This window comes from Mustela lutreola, chromosome 1, assembly GCF_030435805.1.
Source record: "Mustela lutreola isolate mMusLut2 chromosome 1, mMusLut2.pri, whole genome shotgun sequence".
NCBI classification, from domain to species: Eukaryota; Metazoa; Chordata; class Mammalia; order Carnivora; family Mustelidae; genus Mustela; species Mustela lutreola.
This window is the reverse complement of record NC_081290.1, coordinates 164,809,949-164,836,613: the sequence shown is the minus strand read 5'-3', so window position 1 is coordinate 164,836,613 and position 26,665 is coordinate 164,809,949. Positions and strand designations below refer to the sequence as shown.

At 55.1% G+C, this 26,665-nt stretch overlaps 1 protein-coding gene across 1 annotated transcript in view; it reads right to left on the bottom strand.

The window, feature by feature from the left end:
• The window catches only part of GFRA2 (GDNF family receptor alpha 2), an 85,481-nt gene extending 60,742 nt beyond the window's left edge, over window positions 1-24,739 (bottom strand). Inside the window, exons 1-3 of the mRNA XM_059178885.1 lie at window positions 23,946-24,739; window positions 18,490-18,804; window positions 12,220-12,303 (exon numbers count right to left, since the gene is read on the bottom strand). Of these exons, the coding sequence (XP_059034868.1) occupies window positions 12,220-12,303; window positions 18,490-18,804; window positions 23,946-23,985 (439 nt within the window). The 5' untranslated portion in view covers window positions 23,986-24,739. The remainder of the gene's footprint in view (window positions 1-12,219; window positions 12,304-18,489; window positions 18,805-23,945) is intronic.
• Between the last annotated feature and the right edge of the window lie 1,926 nt (window positions 24,740-26,665).

Sequence of the window (26,665 nt, the reverse complement as noted above, 5' to 3'; positions counted from 1 at the left end):
GAAACTTACCCTTGGCCAGAGGCTTGCTCTGTAGGCTTAACCAGGGTCCCCCCGCATCCCTGCTCGGGGCTGGCTGGTTATTATGAGCAGGAGCTCTGGCCCAGCTGGGAGGCAGAGGACCTCGCTGGGCCACCCGCTAGCAGAGTGAGCATCACAGGTTACGCAACCTCTCTGAGCCTCGTTTATTTTCCTCATCTGCAAAATGAGGATGAAACCCCTAGCCTGCCAGTACACAGGACAGTGCTAAAGATCAGACAGGATAAGGTAGATAAAAAGTTCTCTCGTGGTTTCCGGGACACGGCACACACCCCATAAATGCTTGTTTACAAATGTGTTCCCCACCTGGAAAGATCTTCCCTCCTCCCATCTCTCCATGGTCACATAACCCTGCAGAAGAGACTCACCCCATGCACCTCTTGCTCCAGCCCCACACACCACACCCCACAAGATAGAAGGGTGCCCAGTCTCCTCACTGAGGAGCAGGGGGCAGAGTGCTCTCAGGTCATCCAGAAGCCTAAGAGAGTGGGAACTCCAGGCTCTTCCTCACCACTGGGAGTGGAAGCCAGGAGCCCCATACCATCTGCATGAAGTAGTACCTCAGCTTTCCCCAAGAGATGACCTTGCCAGTCCCAGTGCCTCGCCTGCCAGCCATCTGGCCTCACTCAAGGCCCAGGGATCCAGTGGGACCGCCACCTTCGTCCCCGCCACTGTGGGTGCTGTCCTCCTCAAACCAGCGGCAGTCCCAGGCTCCCCTGTATCCTCAACCTTTCCTGGGATCTCCCCCTCACCCCCAGCCCCACACAACACGCAGCCGCCCCAGCACCCTCCAGGGTCGGCTGTGTTTTTGGAAGCAGGCCAACCCACCAAAAGTCCATTTGATGAATGGCAAATTCAAATCAATTCCAAAAATCGATTGCTCTTGAATATCATTTTATATTTTGTCAAATCTTAACCACTGTCAGAATTCTTTCCCATTCTTCAAAAGCCTTATTAGTCTTAATTTTGTGTTTTAAGCAATTAAAAATTAAAATTTCATTATTTCACATTGGAAGGGAATTTTTCAGCCACTTTCGAGGGCTCTGTGTCTTTTTAAATGTAGTTTGGATGGGTTTTTTTTTCAACTCAAATTTTTACCATACTCACACCAATTCCTGCAGTGGTGTGTTAGCTTTAATTTTGTATTTATAACAATTAAAAACCAAAATTGAAGCATTTCATAGTGATGTGATTCACCTAAATCCTTCATCAGCATTTTTTATTTGTGGTGAATGGATGCAGGATTAGATGCACCAACCACAAGCTAAAATTTTTTTACTAATTATGAAATACACTTTTCTCACCATGAGAAGCCCTTCTTCACCAAGAAATTCCAAAAAGCCACCTACCGCTGCTGTTTTAACCTTCGTACCTCACATCCTCTCTTCGATCCTGCCCAAGCCAAGCTTCCAACCCATGGCCCCACTGAGACATTCTGGTCAAGGTCATTAGTGACCTCTATGCTATCATATGTAAATGTAAACTTCTCTGACTTGACCTCTTGGCTACATTTGGCATAGCTGACCCCTTCCTCCCTCTTGAGACCAGCGCTTCTCTTGGCTTCCCCCCCACACCCCTGACTCCCCATCAGCCCTCATCTCAGCTTCTTCCCTGCTCTTCACCCCTGCATGGAGAGCCCAGCCTCGCTCGCTCTCTGTCCACACACTCTTGCTAGGTGACCTCATGGGTCCACAGCTTTAAATACCATCTATATGCTAACGACTCTCAACCTACATCTCAACCCCGATCTCTACTCAGAACTCCAGGCTTACATCCAAATGCCTACTTGGCATTTTCAGGCAGAGGTCTGACTAGAACTTCCACCCTACTGTGGCTGACAGAGGACTCCAGATTACTGTCCCCCAACCTCTCCTTCCCTGTTCCTTATCCTAATACGTGGGAGTACCATCGCGATTCAAGCCTAAATCGCCAGTTGTCCTGAGATCTGTCCCACACCAGATCCCAGATCACGCACCCTCTCCAGCCCCTCCTATCTTATAAGTCCAGCCAGTGCAACAGCCCCAAACTGCTCGCCAGCTTCCTCCCCTGCCCGTGCCCCTCCACTGCCCCACAATCCGATATCCCTAACGCAGGAGTAAGCTTTCCCGAGTAGAAATCATACTGTGCTACTCAAGTGATTAAAATCCTCCAACGTTTCTCACCACTCTTAAAATGAAACCCAGGGTCCTTAACTTGCCGGCCGCAGCCCAGGGAGCTGGCCCCTGCCTGCACCTGTGCCCACCTCCCAACCACCACCTCCCCCTCACTCACAAGGCCCCAGCCATATCGCCTTTCCAGGCCCCACCCTCCCGAAGGTCCTTGGGACCTTCTCCTAGATGTGCCCTCTGCCATTCCGAGATTCCATGGCTGGATCCTTCCTAGGAGTACGATTTTTGGCCCTCCCCATTGGGAAGGGCCACCAGCCACCTCTGTCCTAGCCTCCTATTTAATCCTGAGTGGCATCTGTCACCATCTTTTTGTTGGTGGTGCTGTTCATTTGTTTGTTGGTTTGTCTTCTGTTTTTCTCTGTCTCAGACAAATAGAAATAAGCTCCATAAGAAGCAATGACTCCCTTGTCTTGTTCGCTGACATACCTCCAGCCCCTAGAACAGGGCACAGCACACACGGATGCTTCTGGAGTTTGAGGGATGAATTCACACACACCCCACATCTGCGAGATGGGACGGAAGCATCCAGAGTTCAATGATGTAACCTCCAGATTGTAGGAGGCCCCCAAACACACATATATAGGTTTATTCCATTAGTTATTTTTGTTGATCACGTGAAAATGGCCTTCCCATCTTCAAATGGGAAAATCTCCCATCCCTTCCCTCTGTATTCACCCTTACACCAGTGTTCCCAGGGCTCCCCTAGGAGGCAGGAAAGAGGGCTAAAGGCAGTGACTGTTCCACTGAGGGAAGGGCCACATCACCCCTCTCCACTTTCCCTCTCAGGACACACACACACACCGTACATGTGCACACCCTCATGTATATATACCACTCCACACGCCACACATATACGGCCCCCACATTCATATCATACATGCCACATGTACATACCACCTCACACACACACACACACACACCAACTCATACACACACACTACTCCACACACAAACACATAACATGCTCACAACACACACCACCCCCACATATACATATACACCAAATCATATACACACACACTACCCCACACACACACCACCACCACCCCACACACACCAACTCATACATGCACACCACCCCCCACACACACCAACTCATACACATACACTACTCCACACACAAACACATAACATGCTTACAACCCACACACATACATATACCAACTGATACACACATACACCACCACTCCACACACACACATACACCAGCTCATACACATATACACCACCCCCACACACACATACAGCAACTCATACAAACACACACACCCCCACACACACATACACCCCAACTCATACACACACACCACTCCACACACAAACATATAACATGCTTACAACACACACACACCACCCTCCCACACACATACACCAACTCATACACACACACATACACCAACTCATACGCACACATATTCCAACTCATACACACATACACCACCACTCCACACACATACACACCAACTCATACAGACTCACACCTCTCCACACACAAACATATAACATGCTTACAACATACATACACCACACACACACACACACCACCACCCCCACACACATACACACCAACTCATACACACACACACCACCACTCCACACACACACATACACCAGCTCATACACACACACCACGCCCCACAAACACATACACCAACCCATACACACACACCACCACCCCCACACACATACATCAACTCATACACACACACACACCACCCCCCTCACACACACAAACTCATACATACACACCATTCCACATGCAAACACATAACATGCTCACAGCACATACACACACACACACGCACACGCACGCATGCACACACACCACCCTCCACACACTCTAACCTGACCCCCTTCAGACCCATTCCTTTCTCTCCACAGCCTTGGGATTAAAGGAGTCTATCAACAGATAGGACAATGAATCTTGGAACACTGAAAAAATAAAATAAAATATTTTTAAAAAGGAAAAAAATTCAACAGAAATGGTTGGAAGGGGCATTCCCAGGGCAGTTAACCAAACCCTGCCTTATACCGGGATAAGTAAGATGAACACGGTTCCTGACTAAACCAGGAGCATGCTTGGAGGGAGGGCGGTATGTGGAATCTTGTAGAATCATCTCAGGAGGCTCTAGAAAGCAGAGACCCAGCCCAGAACTCCCCCCACCCCCGTCCATCACCACTGCTGGCAGAACCTGTCTTACATACCTGAGAAGAAGCAAGTAGGTGCCCCTAAGAGATATCATTTTATTTTAAAGATTTTATTTATTTATTTGACAGAGATCACAAGTAGGCAGAGGCAGGCAGAGAGAGAGGAGGAAGCAGGCTCCCCGCTGAGCAGAGAGCCTGATGTGGGGCTCGATCCCAGGACCCTGGGATCATGACCTGAGCTGAAGGCAGATGCTTTAACCCACTGAGCCACCCAGGCGCCCTGAGATATTATTTTAAAAGTACCAGGAGGGGCACCTGAGTGGCTCAGTCAGTTAGGGGTCTGACTCTTGATTTTGGCTCAGGGCGTGATCTCATGAGAGGTCATGAGATGGAGCCCCTCATCAGGCTCTGCCCTGGGTGTGGAGACTTAGGACTCTCTCTCTCTCCCTTTCCCTCTGCCCCACCCCCTTAAAAAGGGGGGGAAAATGTCTGCACTCTGAAAACCTCACCCCAACCATGACATCTCAAATCCTACCATTAAAAAGCCTTTCTTTGTTGTTAAACTTTGTTTTCTCCTATTCTTTCTTACTTCCTTCCTTTCTTTTTTCTCATAGCAATTTCTTCTTTAGACACAAAGGCAACAAAACATGATGTCACCAACACCCTGCTCACACCTGAGGGCAAGCAAATCCTCCCCCTGACTGACAGAAGCTGAGGTCACCGGCACTGATAGGAGAGAGCAGGAAGGGAAACGAGAAAGAAACACCTCACCCCCCCCCCCTTGATGGCGGAGCCTGTCTCCTCCCAGTTTCTCCCAACTGCTGACCAGCACAGCAGGAGTCACTGGGCACCTGACTCCATCCACACCATCACCTCGCCTCCCCCGTCCCCACAGGCCCTATCCTGCCCACCCCAAACCCTCTCTCCCTGACCATGGGATGAGTTCTTCAGGAAAAGGGAGGGGTAAGAGGTGACAGAGCTGCAGCTAAAGCCCAATTTTCGTTGACACTCAGAGTCTCTGACAGCTGTTAGGAGAAGAATATGATTTTGAAATTTAAATAACACGCTTCTGCATTCGGCTCAGGGAGACAACCTGAGGATAAGCAGTTTATCGCCTAAGCCACCATGCAGGGGGGCAGGGAAAGAGGCTGCCTGCTTCCTCAGCTCCTCCCCTGCCCTCAGTCCCCAAACCTCCCCACAGCCTCCTCAAAGGGACTGCCTCAGAGGGGGGCATCTGAGAGGCGCCAGCCAACCTGCTGAGGCTGAGCCTATAAAGCCCCTTCTTGACAGCCTCCGCTAAGCGACCTGAGGGGAGGAGGGGCTGGGGGCACAAAGGCTCGAGCACCCGCTCAGAAGAGCCAGGGAAAGGAAGGGGCCTCCTGAGGCATCTGGCAGAGCCAAGTCAGGCCCCCACTCCGGCCACTGAGGTGTCCTTCCCAGAGGCCTGGCTCTGGAGCCTAGGACCTGACCCTCTCCTGGACCCCTCCCCAGGGACCCAGGTCCCTGAGCCAGGCAGTCATGCTGAGCCCCATCCTGGAGAAGTCCAAGGCAAGAGTCCCAAGCACAGAGATCCCAGAGAGGCCAAGCTCACCTCTGACACAAGTATCTCTCTTCACTGTCCTCAGAGCCCACGGGGCCCAGAGGGTGTGTGGTTCCTCCATCACCCCAGCTGGGCCAGGCCTCTAAGCCATGATGCTGCCAGAAATGGCATTCCCAGAACCCTCTGTCCTCTTCTAAGCTGCTCCTGATTTACCCAGGCTCCTTGAACTCGTAGGGCGGCCCTTGGTCTACATCACCACCACCAATAAGCCTCCTAGCAGGTGTCTAAGTGGGTGTCTGCTCACCCCACCAGACAGTGAGGACATGAGTCTATGTCACTCTAAAGCAGGGTCTGATGTAGTATCTAGAACACAGCAAGCTCAATGCTTACTCAACAGGTCGCCCCCACCATGAAGCACTTATGAGCACCCTGCCCTTCCCTAAGTCTCAGATACTCCAAAGATGTGGCACGCACAGGCCCCTCAGACTTGCTTGGACCTCTCTGCCACCTGCCTTGTGCAGTCTAACACCCCCCAGGAGCCAATAGCTCCCTCCCACCCTCAGCAGTGACACCCACAGCCTTCACCAGGGTGCCCCCATGCCAATCCCAGCAGGGCAGACCCCAACTGCTCTGTTTGATGGGTCAGAGGGATCAGGTGCCCCACCTTGCGGTCACCCAGCTGATAGGGTAAGGCCAAGATGCAAACTAGCTCTAGCAGGCCCACCAAGTTCTCCAGAATCTTCTGTGGATTCGTATTAGGAGGCCAGCACTGTGCGAAGCACCCACAGGAACACGAGAAGCGTGGATGTGTAGACACAGACCAATACCCCCGATCACACTCGTGCCCCCAGCACATGAGAAGGCTGTGGTACCAAGGGGAAGGGTGGCTCTTCTCTGTCAGGCGCCACCTGCCAGGCTTCTTGGCAGGGATAGAGTCCCCTCCACTTCTAAGCGCCCAAAAAGGGGACCAGTGGAGCCCAAAACATCCTTAGACCTTTCCTGCCCCTATCCAGGCAAGGCGGTCCCCCCACCCCAGAGGCTTATTGGTCAAACTGAGGCCGACGCCGCCCACTACATCTTCCTCCAGCCCACAAGAGTTCCCAGCCCAGACATTTCACTAGGCTCCATGTGTCCGTCCCCACCCCTCCAAAGTGTGGCTCACCAAGGCCAGGATGCCTCAGCAGGAGCCCCTGCAACCTACTGTCCTATGAAAATTGCCCAGTCACCTCCCACTCCAGCCCCCACCAAGCCCTATCATGGGTGGGAGGCCGCCTCACATCACTGAAAGGCTTGCAACCATTTCCCAGATGCAAGCTTCCAGGCCAACCACTCCAGAATAAGTTTTATTTTTTTTTTTTTAAGATTTTATTTATTTATTTGACAGAGAGAGATCACAAGTAGGCAGAGAGGCAGGCAGAGAGAGAGAGAGGAGGAAGCAGACTCCCTGCTGAGCAGAGAGCCCGATGCGGGACTCGATCCCAGGACCCTGAGATCATGACCTGAGCCGAAGGCAGCGGCTTAACCCACTGAGCCACCCAGGCACCCCAGAATAAGTTTTAAATAGCTACACATTTCAGTGCAATATCCGCACACTGAGTCAAGCATTTACCTGCAGGATCTCATTTAGTCCCAACAAAAACACTAGAAGGTAGGTGTTTCTACTGCCGTGTAAGAGGAAACCAGGGCTTCCAGGCACCTGCCTGAGGCAGACCCTGGGCAGGGTGGTATCAAGGACCTGAATCCCAGTCTAGTCTGTCCCTGTTCTCAGGGTCTCCATTTCCTTCTCCTGCCAGGAGAAGAAGTGGGCCTAGGTGATCTCTAAGTCCCTTCAGAATGCAGAAAAGACATGTTTACATAAACATGCTCCAGGCCCAAGCACCTGGTAAGGCCCTCGGGGGATGCAGAGCCCCTTGGAGGCTCCCCACACTCACCAAGAATGCACAGCCCAGAAGAGGCGGCCACCGTCTATTCCTCCCCCCTGTTCCCCAGGCATGGCCCATGGTTACGAGGGAAACCATGGCCTGGGCCTCCCAGACCCTTCAGCCTCGGAACGGAGAACAGAACCCTTCCACCACCTCTCTCCGCCTGAACAGTCTCTCCCTTCCCTAACAAGACCTTCTTCTCACCTGTTCCATCCTCTCCTGCCTCCCCACGTGCGACAAGCTGGGGTGCGGTATTCACGGGGTCACGGACACCTGGGAATGGAGCAGCTCTCGACTTCAGCCTCCCCCCACCCAAGCCCCTGTTCCACTACTGAGCATCCTCAGCACAGGCTGGATAACTCTGTTACTCTACCTACATCCTTTCTCAGCGAATCCTCGGTAGCAGTCCTGCCCCTAGGGATCCTGTTCCCACTCTACAAACACAGGCACTATAGCTCGAGAAGGCCCAGTGAGACCCAAGGTCACGCTCCACTAAGTGGCCAGGTCAGGATTCAAACCCTGGACTGCCCGCCTTAAGGCCCACACTCTTCTCATGCACTGGGCTACCTCCCTAAGCACGCCACCCCCTGCTTACAAGTGCAGCGAATGGCTAGAAACAGGAAAAATCTCACTTCCCCATGAACTCTCCCTTTCCACCTGGACGCCTCCAACATCACTGCCACCATGGTTCAGGGCAGAACCAGACTGCTCTACTCCCAGCCTTGGACTCAGGGCCAACGGGACACCAGTAATCCCGGCCCCAGTCACTGATCCTAGGGCCTGCCTTTGAACTAGGCAGAGAGGAGGGGAGGCTGGTCTCTGCCCCAGAGCCTCTGGCATCAGACAGTGCTGGAGGAATCCTGGCAGCTTTTTTTGCCAGCAGATTCCCAGTGGGACTTTCTGAGAACCCCAACAGAGAGAGGAGGCCAGAGATAAAGAACACATGTTCCAGGAGGCTCCAACAACAGGGACCCAAATTCTTAGACACTAGATGTGAAGGAGATAGTAGCAACTGAACCCCAAAGCTACAAGAGTATCCTTTTCCAAGTCCCAAGGGCCCTGACTGGGCATAGTGTGGCCCAGAGCGGGACCACAGAGACCCCATGCTCCCCACCTACAGCCTTTCCATGCAGAGATGATAGAGGAGGCAATGCACAGCCAACTCCAGGCCTGTGCACGAGTAGACGGGCTCCGCCCAGTTCTCGAGAGTGGCAGCCTCATCATGCCAGAGCCCCAGTACAGATCTTGGGTCCCGCAAGCCAGACCTTCTCAGCCAGCCAGCCAAAGCTAGGTGACATGTGTGCCCAGATACTGACCCCACGGGGCAGCCACAGAGAGGCCCAGGTCCCCCTGAGCACCAAGATGCTCTGCTCACTTGAGCATGCCACCCGATACTGCCACTGTCTTTGTGCCTTGGTGGGAAAGATCGGGGAGCTCTACTCTAAGCTTCTGTCTTCCTTCTTCAGAAAAGAGACACAAGGTCTGGAGCAGGGAGGAGGACCTGCCCACAGCCCCTCAGGTGATCTGTGGCAGAGAACACACTGGCACTCGCCCCGGCCTCCCAGCTTGGCGTCCAGCCTTGTTTCTTCTCTGCGCCCCACAGTGGCCCACTTGGTTTCTTGCTGGCCTGGCCAGGGCCCTCTTCCCAGCTCTGCACCCAAGCTTCCCAGATGGAGCCACCCATGCCCCAACTCTGGGGCTTCTCTGGATGGAGTTGGGTGAACTGAACAATGAGGGGGGGTTGTCACAGACCCTGAAGCTATGCCCTCTCCCTGACCCCAAGGATCCAGGGTCATGTGGAATCTAGTTTCATCTAGGCAGCAGGTAAATAAATCTGGCTCAGTGAAATGAGATCCAGTAACTTCCTCAATTGTCAATATCCTTACCCTGAGGAGTATCACGCCCATTACATAAAGATTTTCTGCTTGAGGGATGCCTGGGTGGCTCAGTCGGTTAAGTGTCTGCCTTCAGCTTGAGTTATGATCCCAGGGTCTTGGGATCGAGTCCCGAATCGGGCTCCCTCTCGACAGGGAGTCTGCCTCTCCCTCTGCCTGCTGCTCCCCCTGCTTGTGCTCTCTTGCTCACTCACTCTCTCTCTGATAAATAAGTAAATAATTTTTTTTTAAATCTAAAAAAAAAAAAAAAAAAAATTCTGCTCAAAAGAAGGAAAGATGTTTAGTGGAAGCCCGGGAAGCAGACCTCTGAATTTTACCCTTCAAGGAGCAAGCCTAAATGATTTCTTTGTTGGAGGGAAACCCAAAGGCTCCCACTCCTCCAACAGTACCAAACTGGCAGGGTGGGAACTGAGAACATCGGGGCTGGAGGGCATCCCCATGATAGCACCCCAGGCTGAGAATGTTCTTAACCTGTATCTGAGCCCCGAGGCCATCTCTAAAAGAGTGGCCTAAGGTGGAGTTCTAGCCAAAACCAATCGGGATTACCTCTGAAGTCTCCATTCCATCACTACCACCCCCAAACACCACCAGGGCTCAAGGGCAAATCTAGATGGTCACCCTTTCGCCAATGCCTCCTTTCTCATGGGGTTCCAGAATTTCCCCCACCAAGTACCTATGTACTCTCACATATCAATCTCTTAGATATCACTGTCTTAGAAATTACCAGATTTCACATATTCTCAATGGAACCAAGGGTGCAAAAATTGGTTCTTGGGTAGGCAAAAAAAAAAAAAAAAAAAGTAGCTATTCCTTGGTATTTGCTCCGCACTATATTGTACCCACCAAATTCATATGCTAAAGTCCTAATTTCCAATGTGACTATTTCCAGACAGAGCTTTAGGAGGTAATTAGGTTAGGTGAGGTCATAAAGGTGAGAAGGTAGGGCCATGACCAATAGAAATGGTGTCCTTATTTTAAAAAGAAGAAAAAGAAAAGAACCCTCTCACTCTCTCTCCCCTTCCCTCCCTCCTTGCCACCCCTCACTCCACTCTGTGAGGACACGTAAAAACGTGGCCATCTGCAAGCCAGGAAAAGGGCTCTCGCCAGAAACCAAGCCCCACCAGACCTTGATCTTCAACTTTCAGTCTCTATGAGACAATACATTTCTGTTGGTGAAGCTCCCCAACACAATATTCTGTTAGGGCAGCCCGAACAGACTAAGATGGTATTTCTCTACAGAGAATTGACTTTTCTCTTTAGGGGGGCAATAATGGAAAAAAGAAAGTTTGAGAAACAGTCTCCGAGACAATTCTTCTTTTGAAAGGGTTTAGGGTCTCACTGGAGAGCCTTTCATTTCACAGTTTTAGAGCACTGTTTCTCAACTGGTGGCAGTCTTGTCCCCAAGAGACATTTGGGACATCTGGAGACATTTTCGGCTGTCACAACTCAGTGTGCTAGTCCTGGCATCCCATGGGTAGAGGCCAGAGATGCTGCTGAACATCCAGCGACGCATGGGCATGGGACAGCTCTGCCCACAGGAGAGCATTATCCAGGTCAAAATGCCAAGGGCGCTGCTGTTGTCAACCCATGGTTTAGAGCAAAAGAAACTTCAAAAGGCTTCACATACTGCCACGAAACTTCCTAGAATCCCGAGGTCTGGAGCCTTGAACCAGAACAAGCCCCCATGGCCACCTTGGAGCCCCAGTGATGGCTTCAGAAGGTGTTCATCCCCAGCAAGCCCGCCCCAGAGCGGTTCCCAAGACTGAAAGGCCCTCCCCAGGGCCCGAGCAGAAGCAGCTGCCCTGCGCCTGCAGGTCTCCCAGATGCCAGAGGGAACAGGCCAAGAAGAAGGAACCAACGGACTCATCAGACTCCTACACAAGGACCATGGCAAGCCAAGCTAGAGCTCCAGAGTCCTCTCACTTCCTGGGGCAGGCTGGGGCAGGAGTGGCCAGGGGACTCAGAGGCCTCTCAGTCATGCTCAAGAAGAAGAGCCCTCGGGGGAAGGGGAGTCCCAGAGTGGAGCGGGGAGAAATGACACTACTGCCAAGAGCCACAGCTAATGGTTCCTGGTTCGGGCCCTGAGCTGCACTGCCCAGCATCTCTCTGAGCCACTGACTCATCCAGACCTCATGCCAGTCCAAGGTATGTACTCTCCCACTGTGCAACTGAGGAAACTGAGGCACAACAAAGTTGAACAACTTGACCAAAGTAGAATTCCAAAGTGCAAGCATTGGGGACTGGAAAGAAGGAGGCCACAGGGCAAGAAAAACTCAGGGAGTGACACCAAGTTTCCAATTCAAGACCCACTGCAGGATAGATGCATTCTACGCAATTCCCATACATGCTCCACTCCACACACAGCCTCGGGACTAGGTGTACGGTTTCTTCTTTCATAGACAAGGACCCAGAGCTCAGAAACACAGAGGGGCTTGCTGGTGGAAGGCAGAACCGGATAAAGGCCTGGGCGCCGGGGAGGACTGGGGAGGCCCTAGAAAGAGCCCACTTACCTGAGAAGATTGAAGCAAGCCTGAAGATGTCCGAGAGGCGGGAGGTCACCGGCTCATAGGGTGAGGCTTCGTAAAACTCCTCACCTGGAAGAGAGAATCAGCATCAGGCACTGGCTCACACCTCCCACAGTGCCAGACAAGAGGGAGCGATGCATGGGATGTTGAGTACTCCGCACACACAGGTGAGCTCTTTCTCTCCAACTGGAGTAGAGGTCCCCCACAGCAGGTCAGTACTGCTCACGCTTCCCTCTCCTGACCTCCCTGCATGTCCAGCCCTCTTCTAAGGACTTCCAAACGCTTCCAGAAATCAAGCACTGGGAAAGTGGACAGCCTGTGGAAGGCCAGGCATAAATTTGAAGCCAAAGGCCCTCCAAGGTTGTTCAGTACAGCTTCCTCATTTCACAGGAGAGGACTCTGAGTTGGCCCAGAGAGGTAAAGCAACCTGACTGAGATCACACAGCTCCCTGTGGCAGAGCTAAACTAGAATCCGGTCCCCTGGCTCTCACGCTTTGTCCATGCCACCTAAGGGCCCAGAACTTCCTCTTTGCTTCCGGTCATGTCACCAGAAGAGTCTGACTGGAGGGGCTGAAGGTCTGCTAAGTGAAGGCCACCCCCCCCACCCCCGCCAGCTTGTCTGACGGACTCCCCACCTCTGCACTCCCTGCTGGGCCTCCCCACCCCCTCCTGGCTTCTCGGATTTCCCCTCAGGGCTTTGGGGTGCCTCAGAGCCTTGGTGAATGGGAAAAGCTAGCGAATGACAGGAGATAAATGGCACAGGGATGCCCTGGAGACCCAGCACCTTCTCGTCGGGACTCCCGCCCCCTCCGCCAACACCTCGGCAGGAGAGGAAATATCCTCTTGAGACGTCACCGTGAGGAGAAATCAATGGGTAATCACTCAGACTGTGTGTGTGCGCTGAAGGGGCGGAGGAGACCGGTGACGACCCGGAGTCTCACACATTGATTTCCCATCCACCCGGGTCTGGCACCTGAAGAAGAGCACACGTGCGGTGGCATCCATGGGGCCACTGGCAAGAAGGGGCCAGCCATCCAGAAGAGGGGACTTGCAATCTGCCTTTAAGGGGCTCATCCAGCCAGCCCCAGGAGGTCCCCCAGAGGCCAGCACTCCAGGCTTGCCAGTCCTCTGCTGGTTCACAGAGCAAGGCATCTGTCTGCTAGCAGACGCCCCAAAAATGGTGCGGACCCCAGATATTCATTTTCCCCTGGAGAACAGGCCCCCACCCTTCACTTCCCCTCATAGGAGCAAACACACCTCAGACCCTGCGACACACAGCGGAGCCTGAGTGCTATCTGCCCACTGACATCCTCTCAGGCCAGTCTCCAATCCCACCTTCCCTGGGACTGTCCAGGCCTGGACAACCTCAGCGTCCTCCTCTCTATCCACAGGCACCGGGGAAACCCCCAGCAGCTATTTGTCGGGGTCAAATAATGCAAGAGGTTAGAAAGCGTTTTTGTAATAAAAATGGTGTTATGCTGAGCCCTCTGTGTGCCAGCACCACTGAAAGCACTTTTGGTCTACAAACTCACTTCAGCCTCTTAATATCTCTATGAGTTAGGCACTCTTCCTCTCCCTGTTTTATTTCTAAAGAACTGGCCTGAAAACCAGTATGGAGGTTCCTCAAAAAGTTGAAAATAGAGTTACCCTACGACCCAGTAATCTCACTACTGGGTATTTACCCTAAAGATTCAAATGTAGGGATCTGAAAGGGCACGGGCACCCCAATGTTTATAGCAGCAATGTCCACAATAGCCAAACTATGGCAAGAACCTAGATGTCCACCAACAGATGAATGGATAAAGAAAATGTGGTATACACACACACACACACACACACACACACACACACACACACACACAATGGAATACTATGCAGCCATCAAAAGAAAAATGAAACCTTGCCGTTTGCAATGATGTGGATGGAAGTAGAGGGTATTATGCTGAGCAAAATAAGTCAATCAGAAAAAGACAATTATCATAAATTATCATATGATCTCTCTGAAATGAAGAATTTGAGAGGCAAGGCAGGGGTTTGTGGGGTGTAGGGAGGGAAAATATAAAACAAGATGGACCGGGGAGGGAGACAAACCATAAAGACTCTTAATCTCAGGAAACAAACTGAGGGTTGCTGGGGAGTGGGGGGGAGGTAGGGATAGGGAGGGATAGGGTGGCTGGGGGATGGACATTGGGGAGTTTATGTGCTATGGTGAGTGCTGTGAATTGTGTAAGACTGACGATTCACAGACCTGTACCCCTGGGGCAAATAATACATTATATGTTAATAAATAAACAAATAAAGTAATTATTGATGGGTAAAAAAAAAAAAAAAAAAAAAATTGGCCTGAGACGGTACAGAGATAAGTAACTGGCCCAGTGTTCCACAACTGGTAAGTGGCAGAGCCAGGTTTTGAACCCAGGCAGCTGGCTCCAGAGTCCAAGCACTTAGCCAGACGTACTCAGTCTCCAAAATGAAAAGTGTTGATGAACCTAACTGTTCTTAAACAAGCACTGCTGCTGTTTGACTTTTCACGGGGTCAGCCTTATGCCAGCTGGATTGCTCCCCCAGCCCAGGGCCTGTCCTTCGCTCCTGCACCTGGCACAGCAAGGGCCCTGGGTACGGATCCAGCTAGCATGAGTGACTGCAGAATTGGCGGGGGAGTGTCCAGGGGAAAAACAGCCCCTTCCAGGACTGGCTGACAGAGGCCCATCCTATTTAAGTCAACTCATGGGACCTGCTCCTGCAGCAGAATTCACAAGTAGGAAATCAGAGACCTGTCCCTTTGGGCATCCTAGCCACCAGAATGACCCAAATCTAGCATGTCAGATTCCTGGGCCATGACCTGTGGGAGGGGCCTGTGCTCTTCACATCTGAAGCACCAGAATGACCCTGAACTTCAGTGCCATCTCTGGAGAAGGCAAGAAGCCTGGTCACCAGTGCCCCATGGAACCATCAAGGGCAGCACCCCCCATGGAAATACTGGTGGTTATGGTGGTGGTGACAGAAGGGAAAGTTGAGCCCCAGGCCACAGCATCTCCCCAGAGCAGGTGGAAAGGGGGCTTAGAAAAGGAGTCAGAGCTCCTGATTCCACAAACCCTCTTCCCTGCACCTCAGCTTCCCCACCAAAGCGGGAGTGGGACAGAATGATCTCTAGGTCCTTTGCAATTGGGACTGTCCAGGAGCTCAGCAGAGGGCACATTCCTGCCACCGCCACCTCTGTCTGCTGCTGAGGTTCTCAGACTCTGCAGAGTTCAGCCTCAGGTGGAGGGAGAAGGTGGGGCCCACCCTCCAGGGCAATCTCATCCGTGGGCAGGGTCCACCATCCCCCACCCTGCCCCGGGCCCAAGCCAGGTTATAAAGTGTTATTAAGGAATAGGGAGGAAGTGCTTGCAGCCTCCCCCAGGGAGACCACTCATCCCACACCGTGAATAATTAACTCTGGGGTGGATCCTGTCACTCACAGGAACATTACCTGCTGTTAAAAGGCCTCAGTCTCCCCTGGCCGGCTCTAGGCAGAAACTACCTCTGGCTCCCAAGAGCCAGGAATGGGGGCGGGGTGGGTTCTAAGGAATGAGAAAGCAGAGGCTCTACTTTTGGAGGACTGGCCCAGGGGAGGTTCTCCTAGCCCGGACACAGGCCAGCACAGGGACCATGGCTGAATCGGCACTCCCCCCAACACACACACTAATTCCGAAGCACACAGTCAGGGTTTCAGAGGTCTTTGCTGACTAAGAGAACCAGCAAGCCAGCTCACACCTCTCCAGTCCCCCATTCCTGGGTTGAGAGGGCCCTGAATTCAGACCACAGGGCATAAAGCCGGTGATGCGTACCATCGTCATCCAAACGCCCCACAGCCGGGCTTCCACCGGTAGGGGCCTCGGTGCTCTGGCCAGAGGAAGCCACTCCGGTGGCAAGGCTTTCAGCAGGCCCACCTGGCTCTTCCAGCTGGCAGTCCCTCTGTCCCCTCCCTGTGTGTCCTGCAGCCCTCCGCAAGCCCACCCCAAGGAAATGCCCCACCTCCCCTGGGTTGAAACTGAAGGCCTCAGGAAAGAAAACAAGAAACTAAACAACCCAGCCATGGGCTCAAGGACCTCAGTTTTCAGACCCTGCGAGGCATTCTCCCTCACCTCCCAGAGTAACAGACACCAGCTTTGTGGCACTGTTTCCCCCTCTTTCCTCACCTATAGTTCCAGGGCTCAAGGTTGCTAGAAACAGGAGACTGATTCAGGGGAATTACTTTGCTATTCACGGTGGTGACACTGTTCATAATGACATGCCCACTTTACTCCCATATTCAGGGCATAATGGAACCATCGTGGTCCCTGATCGGAAATCACTCATTCTCTGGCCCCGTTTCCTCCTTCCCTCCAGCACCCTCCATCTCAGGCTAAGCAAGGGTGCGGCTCCACAGCGTACCCCTCTCTTCGCCTCCACACCTCCATCACTACTGGCCTAACCTTTGGATTCAAGCTGTTCTACCTTCTCACATCTTTAAAAACAGTTATCCTTTGTTCTTTCTCCTCTTCGTGGCAAAATTCTAGAAGTGGTCCACAGTCACCATTCCCAGCTCCCATTCACTCCCTAACCAGGCTTCTGCTCCCAGCAGCCATCTGCAGAGCTCACCCCAAGGGCACAGAGACACTGCCAGCCCCCTCCCGCTGGAGCCCAAGTACTGGAGACTGCCGAACCTGCTTCCTTCCCGGGTCTCCTGCTGCCCCTCCCACCTCTCTCCCGGCTCCCCTGCAGGTGCCGCTCTGTGCTGGCCATCTTTAAATGTCAGTGATCCCCGAGGGCTCTGTCCCCGCCTCCTCTCAGTGTGCGCACACCCGCTATATGTGCAGTGCGGCTTCCCCACCTGTGCTCCAGCCTTACAAGGATGGCTGTGTGCAGGCCATGGCCAACCAAAGCCACATGCCCCAAAATTAAGGCATCATCTCCCTAGCCTCCCCCTACAGGAAACCTTCACTGCCTCTTGTAAATGGCCTGATCACCCACCCTGTTGCCCAAAAGAGAAAAACTGCCCCCCTTGACTCCTCTCCCTTCACCAAGACCTGTTAGTTCTACCTCCCACGACCCCTGGCCTGGATCACAACAGCAGCCTCCAACCTACTCTCTCCCCTGGAACACAGGAGCACTGTCCTGAAGCCCAGATCATAGGGCCTCCCCTTGCGGGACTCCCTGAGGCCTAGTCAGTCCACACCCCTCCCCTCTCCTCACCCATCCCCACTTTCAACTCCCCACTTGACTATACTGAGTTACTTGAAGGTCTGCAGGTGAGTTTACCTCCCTCCTGAGGCCTTCGCCCAAGCTCCCCCTCCACCTCCCACACTTCCCGTATCCCTCCCAATGTAACCGCAGCTCACTCCTTAGTCTCGCCTCGGAGGCTGCCTCTTCCAGGAAGGCTCTTCAGATTTTCTAAGATGCTGCCTTGGGGCTCCCACAGCACCAGTGCTTTCCGACAGCACTCATGCCACCAAATGACAGAAAGCCCCTCACTTCTCTGCACCATCCCCCCAACTATGAGCTCCTCTGAAGGCAAAGGCTATACCAGCTTATTCTCAAGTGTTCCCACAATGCCTTGCAGATAATACCCTCTCAATAAACAGTTGTTGCACCAATAAATGAACGTCTGACCAAGGTGTCCCATCCTCCGGCACTATATGCAAATTCTCCACACTGTGGTCCTGAGGGGGACACCATCCGGAGCCGGCTGTTAGGGGAGGGGCAGTTGCAGGTTCCACCTCCAGAGCTGCAGGGGCCTGCTGCCCACACACTACTCCAGGCCCTGTAGAAGGAGCCTAGGCCAGCCCCAGGGTCAGGAAGCCACCTGCAGAGCAAGCCTCCTGTCAGCAGGAAGAGCAAAAGTGGGGCTGCCCTCAGCTCAGAGCCCAGGGCTTGGCGGGGGCCAGTTTGCTTGGGGGCACAGCTCTGCCTGCACCCCATCTGCTGCCTACCCTTCTCTGTCACCGCTTCACAGTCCGTCCATCCGTCTGTCCATCCATCCATCCATCCATCCTCTCCCCGACCCTGACTCCCCTCCTTTCTCCGGCCTTTTTCTCCTTCTCCCACTTGCTCCCACTGTCACTCCACCTCCAACAGCCGCCCTCCCAAGTGGGCCAGCAGCTTCCTCTGGGTTCTAGGCTCCCCTGGCAGGGAGCGATGGAGCGGTTGCCAGCTCTCTCTGGTACCAAGTCTGCCCCTGAACCCAGGCCCCCACCCTCCTCGCCCCGCCCCGCCCCCCCAGGCCCCGCCTACCCTCGGTCAGCCCCAGGTGGATGCTCCAGTAGATCTGCAGACACTGCAGCTCCTTCTTCATGCCCCGCTTGCAGCGACAGTCGTACAGCGGGCTCTCCTGCAGGACCTCCAGGGCCGCCTGGCACTCCTTGTTGGCCAGCATGGTGTTGCGGTCCCGGCCCGCCAGGCACTGCCGCAGTGTGCGGTAGCGGGAGCTGCAGTTGGATTCCGCGGCGCACAGCTCATTGGCCCGGACGCAGTCCACCGGGGGGCGCCAGCCGTGGAGCTCGGGGCCCTGCGGGGAGGAAGGGCTGGCCAAAGAGCGGAGGGTCTCGTCTGGGTGGTGGGGAGGGAAGACAAGCATGAATGAGGGCCGCCAAGACCTCCGACCCAAGATGCAGGCCTGGAGGCTGGGGCCCTTCTGGGAACTTCACACCCATCTCACACCAAAGCACACCAAAGCCAACTCCATGCTGCCTTTCCCCACCACAGAGCAGGTCGGAGGAAGAGCCCGGAATGGATCCCCAAGACACCAACATCCCTCCTCAATCCCAAAGGAGACCTTGAGCTGTCACTGTGCCCTGACTCCACTAGATTCTCTTGGGATCCCACTCGGTCGCCTCTCAGCCCTGGGCCCAGAAGCTGACCACAGTAAAGCCGGAAGACCCTCGAGCAAGACCACAGAGGCCAGAGAAGAATGCCACAGCCTCAGAAGACAGCTGGGGGGGGGGGGGGGCTGCAGGGCCTCCCCGAGTGTGCAGAGTGGGACTCTCACTTTCCTGCTGCCCAAGCCTCCATCCACCTTGGTTCCAGCCAGAGGTCTGGCCAACATGCTGGGTCAAACGGGGAAAGTAGCAGGAAATAATTTTACTTTCCTAGTCTGTTAGGGCTTCAGAGACCACAGCATCCAGCTCCACCACCCCACCATTTTACCCTGGGGAAACTGAGGCCTAAAGAAGGGAGATGACAACTCAAGGTCACAAAGGACCCCTCGGACTACTGGCCTGTCCATTCTGAGTTTCCAGGCTCTAAAAGAAGACCCTGAGAGACAAGCCTGAACTGGTCCTGAGGCAAGCCCAGAAGGGGGCAGCCACTCCTTTCCAGTCCAGCCCTCCACACCTCCCAGTCCAATGCTACCCTGGCTGGACCCCTAAAAACATGCCTTCTGTGGCCAAGTTCTACCCCAGCCCTGCAGAAAGAGTGCTGCAGGCATAGCTTTCCTCTGAGTGTGTGTGTGTGTGTATTCATCCTGACAGGCTTTTCTCATCTCTCTCACACACTTCTCTCTCTGACTTCCTTCCTTCTGAGGTCTATTTCTGAGGTCTTGAATAGCCCTGTGCTGCTTGTGCTCTCTCTCTAGCACCACCTACTTCTTCTCTCTTCCCTTTCCTCTCCACCCTTCTCTGAAACCCTCTCCCCACTCCATCTCTCCTTTTTTTCTTCTTTCCAGAAGCCGAATAATAAGCCAATTTGCAGCTGCAAAAGGCAAGAGCTGCCCTCCCTGGGGTCTGGCCTTGCATGTGGAGCCTCATCTCTCCAAAAGTGAACAGCCACCCTTCTTACCCAGTACCCTCAAAGCATCTAAACCCGCAGTCCTCTGAAGGAAGGGGCTCAGGGGGAAAGACTCAGAAGTGAAGGGCAGGGAGGAGCCCACTGGTCCTGTCAAATCAAGCTCCCAAAATGGTTTCCTCTAGACAGGGACAGTCTCCCCTTCCCCTCCAGATCCTGCCCCAGAAAAAGCCCTTCCATATGCCAGAACCAAGACTGCCTTTTCCAAGACCCAGGAGTGACCTGGGAGGCTTCCTCCATTCCATCCAGCCCAAAGCATACTAAGATCTTGGGCCAGAAGTCCCCTCCTCAGAAGTCCACAGAATCTGCCCTTCCCCTCCCTTCATCCCTACCCAGAAAGGCCACTTCTCACTCCTTCCCCCAGGAGGCCCTGCTCAGGGGGGGAGCTACCATAGAGAGACAGCGACACCTAGAGGCAGAGCCCTGCATCAAGATCCTGTCACTCCAGAGGGCTGCTGAGGGGAAAGGACTCCACCACTGGAGGGAGCCGACCTACCCCACAAGAAGAGGAAGTAGAAGAGCAAGGGGTAGGTCTGGAGTGGAAAAGCCCATAAGGGCCAGAGCAAAAGATACTCCTTCTCCCACTGACCATACCAATGGCTTAGGACAGGGAAGAGCTGAAGGCTGTGGCCAGGCTGAGAAAGCCCAGAGAAGAAGCCAGCTGTTGGGTGGCACCTGCTGGAGAGGCGTCCTCCGCCCAAGCAGAGGCAGCAGCTTTGTTTCTAGGTCCCCTGAGCAGGACTCAGTGCCTCTGGGCCACCCAGGAGCAACTGGGCTGACCCGGCCTCACTTGCACCTGCTACACCCACCTAGCCAGCCAGCCAGCCTGCCTTCTAGAGGCTCAAGAACGACCCAACCCGGGACTTCCACTGACTTCCCCCAGCATCCCAGCAACCTTCTCCCTTCCCACCTTGACTGTGCCTGAGGCTGCACTGTCTGTGACAAGTTAGGACACTGGCCTGGGGTATTGTGGTAAGAAGGACACTTACCCTGCCTGCCCTACAGGTGGGTTCTAGAGCCCCACAGGACAATCCTCGCAGTATCCTGGGCTCCTGGGCCAAAAGCAAGGGCCTTCCCCCATCTCCCCAGTGATGGGGGATGCTCTGTGGAGAGCCAGTGTATCCTCTCCCCAAACTCCCTGGCCGCACCCATCCTTGGCTCTTCTAGTTGGTATCATGACCCCCAGAACCAATCAAGTCCAGCCAGAGAAAGAAATAGCAACTGGGAGCCTTGGGCCAAGAATTCTAAAAGAGTAAAGGTCAGAAGGCATCCTGGTGTGTCCAAATTCTAAATCAGGAGAAAACTCAGATCCATCAAGAAAAGACAAGTGGAACAGCTGCTACAGAGACAAGGGGGGAGGGGGACAGAGAGACTGCACGGAGCTACAAACACCCTCCCACACTTGAGAGCCCCGCAAGAGCTAGAATGCACACTAGGATCCCAGTGGGAAGTGGGCCCTCTGACCAGCCCTGCCCCCAAGTGACTTGCCCCATCTCACTCTCTCCCTAGGTACGTCAGCCCTAGAGGTCAGGATGACTGGGCCAGAAAGGCCTTTCTACCTCCAGGCCTCACTCGGAACCTTGAGGGGGGCACAATGAAGACCCATGTTCCTGGCACCACACTTCGCCATGCTCCCACACACATGCACTGAAGCTGCCTACCCAGGCTCAAGCTTCCCAAATCCTCTCCCCCCAAGTGGAATTTCCAACCAACTCCCAAACGGCGGGCTCCTTGCCAAGGAAAGTGGCCCTGAGGCTGAAGTTTCCTTGCTATCAACCCATCCCTTCCTCCTTGGCTGGCCTAACCCAGAGCCTTCTAATATCTGGTGGTCACTCCATTAACCCCGCCCCCCAGTTCTGGAAAGGGGCATCTCGAGGGAAGGGAGCTGAAGGGCTCTGACCAAAAGGACTGCTGTCCCTGGCTTTTCCTTCTCCTCTCACCTCTGTCCCCAGGGTCTCAGACTCCAGGTGCATCTCTGACACAAAAGACACACACACACCCCTATATCATGAGAACAAAGTCAACTCCGCAGCCCTCCCAGCTGAAAAAAGCCTGCCTGCAACATGGGGTTCTGGGCCTAGGAAGGACTAAGGGGCCCACACCACTCTTCTCCACCCCAGGACGTCAGAATTCACCTCTGGGGTATATACATACAGCTCAGCAGCAGACAATCTGGCTGCTTTTCCCGAAATACAATTTTCTTTTCTTCTTGGCCCCAGAAAGCTGGGTTTTCAAACCAGCAGTGGGAGAAAAGGTCAGGTTTTATAACAACCCCTCGAATGAAAGCCCACTTGCAGCGGGTTGCCAGGAAGGGCTGCAAGCTCACGGTGGGCCCCAGGGCCCCTACCCAGTTTCCTCCTGCTGCTCCTTCCACCCTGGAGACAGCTGCCTCTGGCTTAGAGGGCAGGACCCGTGAAGGCCACACCCTAGAGCAAGGCCAGGCACCCAGGGGAATGGCAGTTTCTGAGAGGGGGTAGAGGCAGGGGGTGGACAAAGGGTCCAGGGCCCAACCAGTATTGACTCAAATCCCTTATTCAAGCCAGGAGAGCACTTACCAGACCACCCACATCTTTCTGTGATGGGCACCTACCCCCTCAGGCCTTCCCTTCGCTCCTCCTCCAGGAGAGAAAGAATACAGTCCTGACCCAGTCAGGCAACCCGGCTCACCACAGGCTGTCCAGGCTGTTGACAGGCTGGGGGGGGGGGGGGGGGACAGCACCCACACTCAAGTAGATGTGAGTACCCTCAACACACTCATTACCCAGCTCCCTCTCCAGAGCACCTACCCAGGACCAGCTGCCTCTCCAGAGCATCTACCCCAGGCATCAGCCTTGCCAGGGACTCAGGTCAGCACCAGGCCTTGCCAACACCTTCTTCCTCACCTCCACTCCCAGAATGCTCTCTCTATACCCACTTCCCAAGCAGCTGGGATTTCACACAGCACAAAAAGGCGAGAGGGGTTGGGGATTCTGGATGGGAAAGAGCCTGCCCACGGTTCAGGGCACCAGGCAACCCCTCCTCCCTGCCCCTGGAGAAGGGGGCTTATAGAATAAGCAGGTGGTCTTGTTCAGATTCCTTTTTTTCCCAGCAACTCCTCTCTGTCTTCAGCCAAGGAAGCAAACTTTGACCTCCCTCCCTCCTTCTCCCACAAGCTACAGGGTCCCCAGGCGGCCAGAGGTGGTGAAGGATAGGTAGTGAAGGGTTGCCCACAACCCTCCACTCCTGCCCACGCATCTGGCTCGGAGGGAGGGCAAAGGGTGGGGAGAAACTTGAAAAGTATTCCAGGGAGCGGGGCCACTGGAAAGGGGTTCAGAGAGAGGGAAGTGGGATGCATTTCCCAAAGGTTGATTGGCAGGTGAGGGGATGGCTGCCAGCGCTGCCCCCACCAATGTCCAAGCTGGAGATCCTGGAGAAACCCACGCCGTCCACGGGGATCGATCCGGGAGCCGACCAGAAAGATGGAACTGGCATGATTTTTCTCTCCGTGACACAGAGCCTCTCCCCACCCTTCTCTCTTCCAGATCAAGAGTTGGAATTCTTTTTTCTTAAGTTGCCGCAATTTGAACCGAATATTTTGAGAGAAATGAGTGCTAGCATTGTGTGTGAGTAAGCGAGGGTGCGTGTGTGCGGCGATGGTTTGGGTGTTCCAAGTCTCCTTCCCAAGCCCCGCGCGTAACCAGCCAGCCGCGGTTCGCGTCCCTCCGCCCGCAGCCTCGCCGACCGGCCCCGCTCGGTTCGGCAGCGCCGGGCCCGGCTCGCTCCGCGGCGCGCTCTCCCCGCCGGTCTCCAGCCCGCGCCCCGCTCGCCCTCCGCGTTCCCGGCTTCTCGCCGGCGACCGAACGCGCGACCCCGCGCGGCCCCCCCAGGCTCCGGCGGACAAGCTGCCCTCCCCGCCCGCAGGTACTCACCTAAAAAGAAGAGGAGGCAGAAGGTGTTTGCCAAGATCATGTTAAATAAATCCCACAGTTTTTTGTGTGTGTCTTTCTCCCTTGGGTAAAAAATAATAATAACAACAACAATAATAATAGCCAAGCAGTGATAATCAGCCCCAAATCCAATGCGGAGATTCCAGCTAGTCCACCCGATAAGGATCCTGAGTCCTGCGATTCTCGCCTCTGGCCGAAGGGGGTGGGGGGGAAGGAGAGCGGTGGGCTACCTCTCGACGCCCCCCTTGCCCACTAAAATCAAATATACACGTAAATGAGGATATATCTGCTTTACAAGCCGACAGCTTGGTCCTCGCTCGGTCCTGCCCTCCGCTGGTCCGGGAAGGCTCGGGTCCCCACGGGTCCAATTCCCCTGCGCTTCCCAGGAGCGGACTGGGGAGGTGGGGAAGAGGCGATTTGAGAGTGAAGGGCTGGAAGGAAGCAGCGAGGGTGGGGGTCAGAATAAAATGCAAATAGGAGAGAAATCCACCGACGAGTGTTAGCGCCAGGAACAATCCAGTGGGAGCTTCGAAGACCAGAGCCCGGAGTCGCTTCTTTCGCACCCAGACGAAGAAAAGATTCAAAGAAAAAAAAAATCTTCTCCTGCTAACCCCTGCTCGTCTCACTTTTTTCTAATGGAATTCCAGTGACCGTGTGTCTCTGCGTGCGTGTGTCTTCCTCTCTTCGCTCCCTCCCTCTCCTCTCCCTGGCTCTCGCTCTTTGCTCTCGCTCTCTCCAGCTCTCCCTAGCTCTCCGCTCTCCCTCCCCCTTCTCCCTCTCTCCCTGCTCCTCCCTCCGCCCGCCCCCTTCCCCCTTCGCGGCTCCCTAGCCGCAGCTCTCGCGCCCGCGCCCCTCTTCTCCGCCCGGGGCTCGGCGCTCAGGCTCCCAGGCGGCCGGCGGCGCGGGGCGCGGGAGCGCGGCGGAGCAGCGACACTCTGCAGCGGCGGCGGCGACACGGCGGTGGCAGTGGCGCCGGGGAACGCTGGACGAGAGGAGTGCTTCGCCGCTGACTCCCTCTGCTCTGCCGCCCGCCCTTCCCGGGACTGACCTGCTGCCTTGGCCGGAAACTGACCGGCTCCCCGAGCTACCGTTCAAACCCATCAAAACCTCCGCACCCGCCTTCTCCACTCGCAGCGCAACACCGCCCTCCGCGCCCCCCCCCCACCCCGCGGCGGAGGGGCTCAGCCCTCCAGCCCTCCAGCCCTCCAGCCCTCCAGCCCTCCAACCCCCACTGCCCCTGCCCCCGCCGCCTCGGCCCACGAGTCCCGAAAGCCTGGGGAAGCTCAGCAGAGGCCGAAGGGCGTGGAGTCCAGGACACCCCAGCCATCCCGGAGGCATGGGGCCGGGGAGGGGGGGGGCTCGAAAATCCCCGGCTGGGTGGCCTGGGTCTAAAGAGGGGCTCCACCCTCCTTGGGCAGATGCGTCCTTGGGCGGGAGAGTGGAAGCAGAGCTTCTCCCCGAAGGCGCAAGAGAAAAGAAGGACCCCCCACCCCACCCCCACTCCACCTCCTGCGGCCAGCCCCCAGCGTCCCAAGCAGCCTGCCTGCCCAGGTCTAGCCCCTAGCACGCTTACGCGTGTGCTTTCCACGGGGAGCTCGAGAACTTTCCCCACGCGCCCCCAGCCCCCTCGGCCCCCTCACTCCCCGGCGTTGCAGCCCTTCGAGACACCCCTTCCCCATTCCTCTCCCCTGGCGCGGGAGGAAGGCCGCTGTGCCTGGGCGCCCTGACCGCCTCCTCCGAGGCCGGCTGACCTGCCCGAACTGCACCGGGAGGGATCTATCGGGGGCTCGCACCCCGCCACGGCTGGCGGGAGCGCCCGAGACCGACCCGGCCCAGGGCTCCGTGCCAGGCAAGCTCCGCGGCCAGCGCTCGGCGGCGGGCTGGGCTCGGAGAGCTCTCCCAAGGCAGCCGGCAGCAAACCGCTTCGGAGGCTCCGGGTGGGGTCCCCCTCCCCCAGCCGAGAAGGGGGCGATTGATCCATCTGTCGATGGGCCGGGCTCACCGGCGTGCTTTAGTCACGGAATTTACAGTAAACGCCCAGAGGCACCAAAAAGGGAGCGTCTGGCTGGGAAAGGGCTGAAGGAGAGCTGAGGTTGCTGGCACGTTTCGGCAAGAGGGGGCGAGGCGGCGGGCCCGTGGACATGCGGGGGCACACGCCTACGCACGCTGGGCACCCCAGTTTCACTCTCACTCCCGGCACATCCTCTGCAACGTTAGAGCTGCCAGGGTCCCTCGGCTTTGGTGCACACATTCTTGCATTCTGCTCCGCGAGCACCCCGTGTGCTGGGGTGGGGTACATCTAGCGCCTTGTAAACTTTCTGTGCCACGCAAAACCGGGTCTGGGCCCGAATCTAAGGGGTATTTGGTAGTGTCTTTTACCATGCATTTCTAAATGAACAAGACTCTAGAAAATAGTAAATGTTAAAAGTCGACCCACGCGAGAAGGGAGGGGTCACTCCCAAAACCAATACGCTGCGCTAGCGGAAAAGCTAGAGGGAGCAACTTCCATCTTGCGGATTTAGGCGGGAACTCGGCTTCTCCAGCCCTGCTTGCACAGCGCGCGGGTCTCCTCCGAATGCCTCTCTTATTTGGCTGATCCTGGCGCGTTGGCCGCAGCCCTATCTCCTCCTCACGCCACTGAATTATGCCCCATGAAGCCGCAGTCCTAGGCAGTTAGTGGAAGATCAGCACCAAGAAAGCTT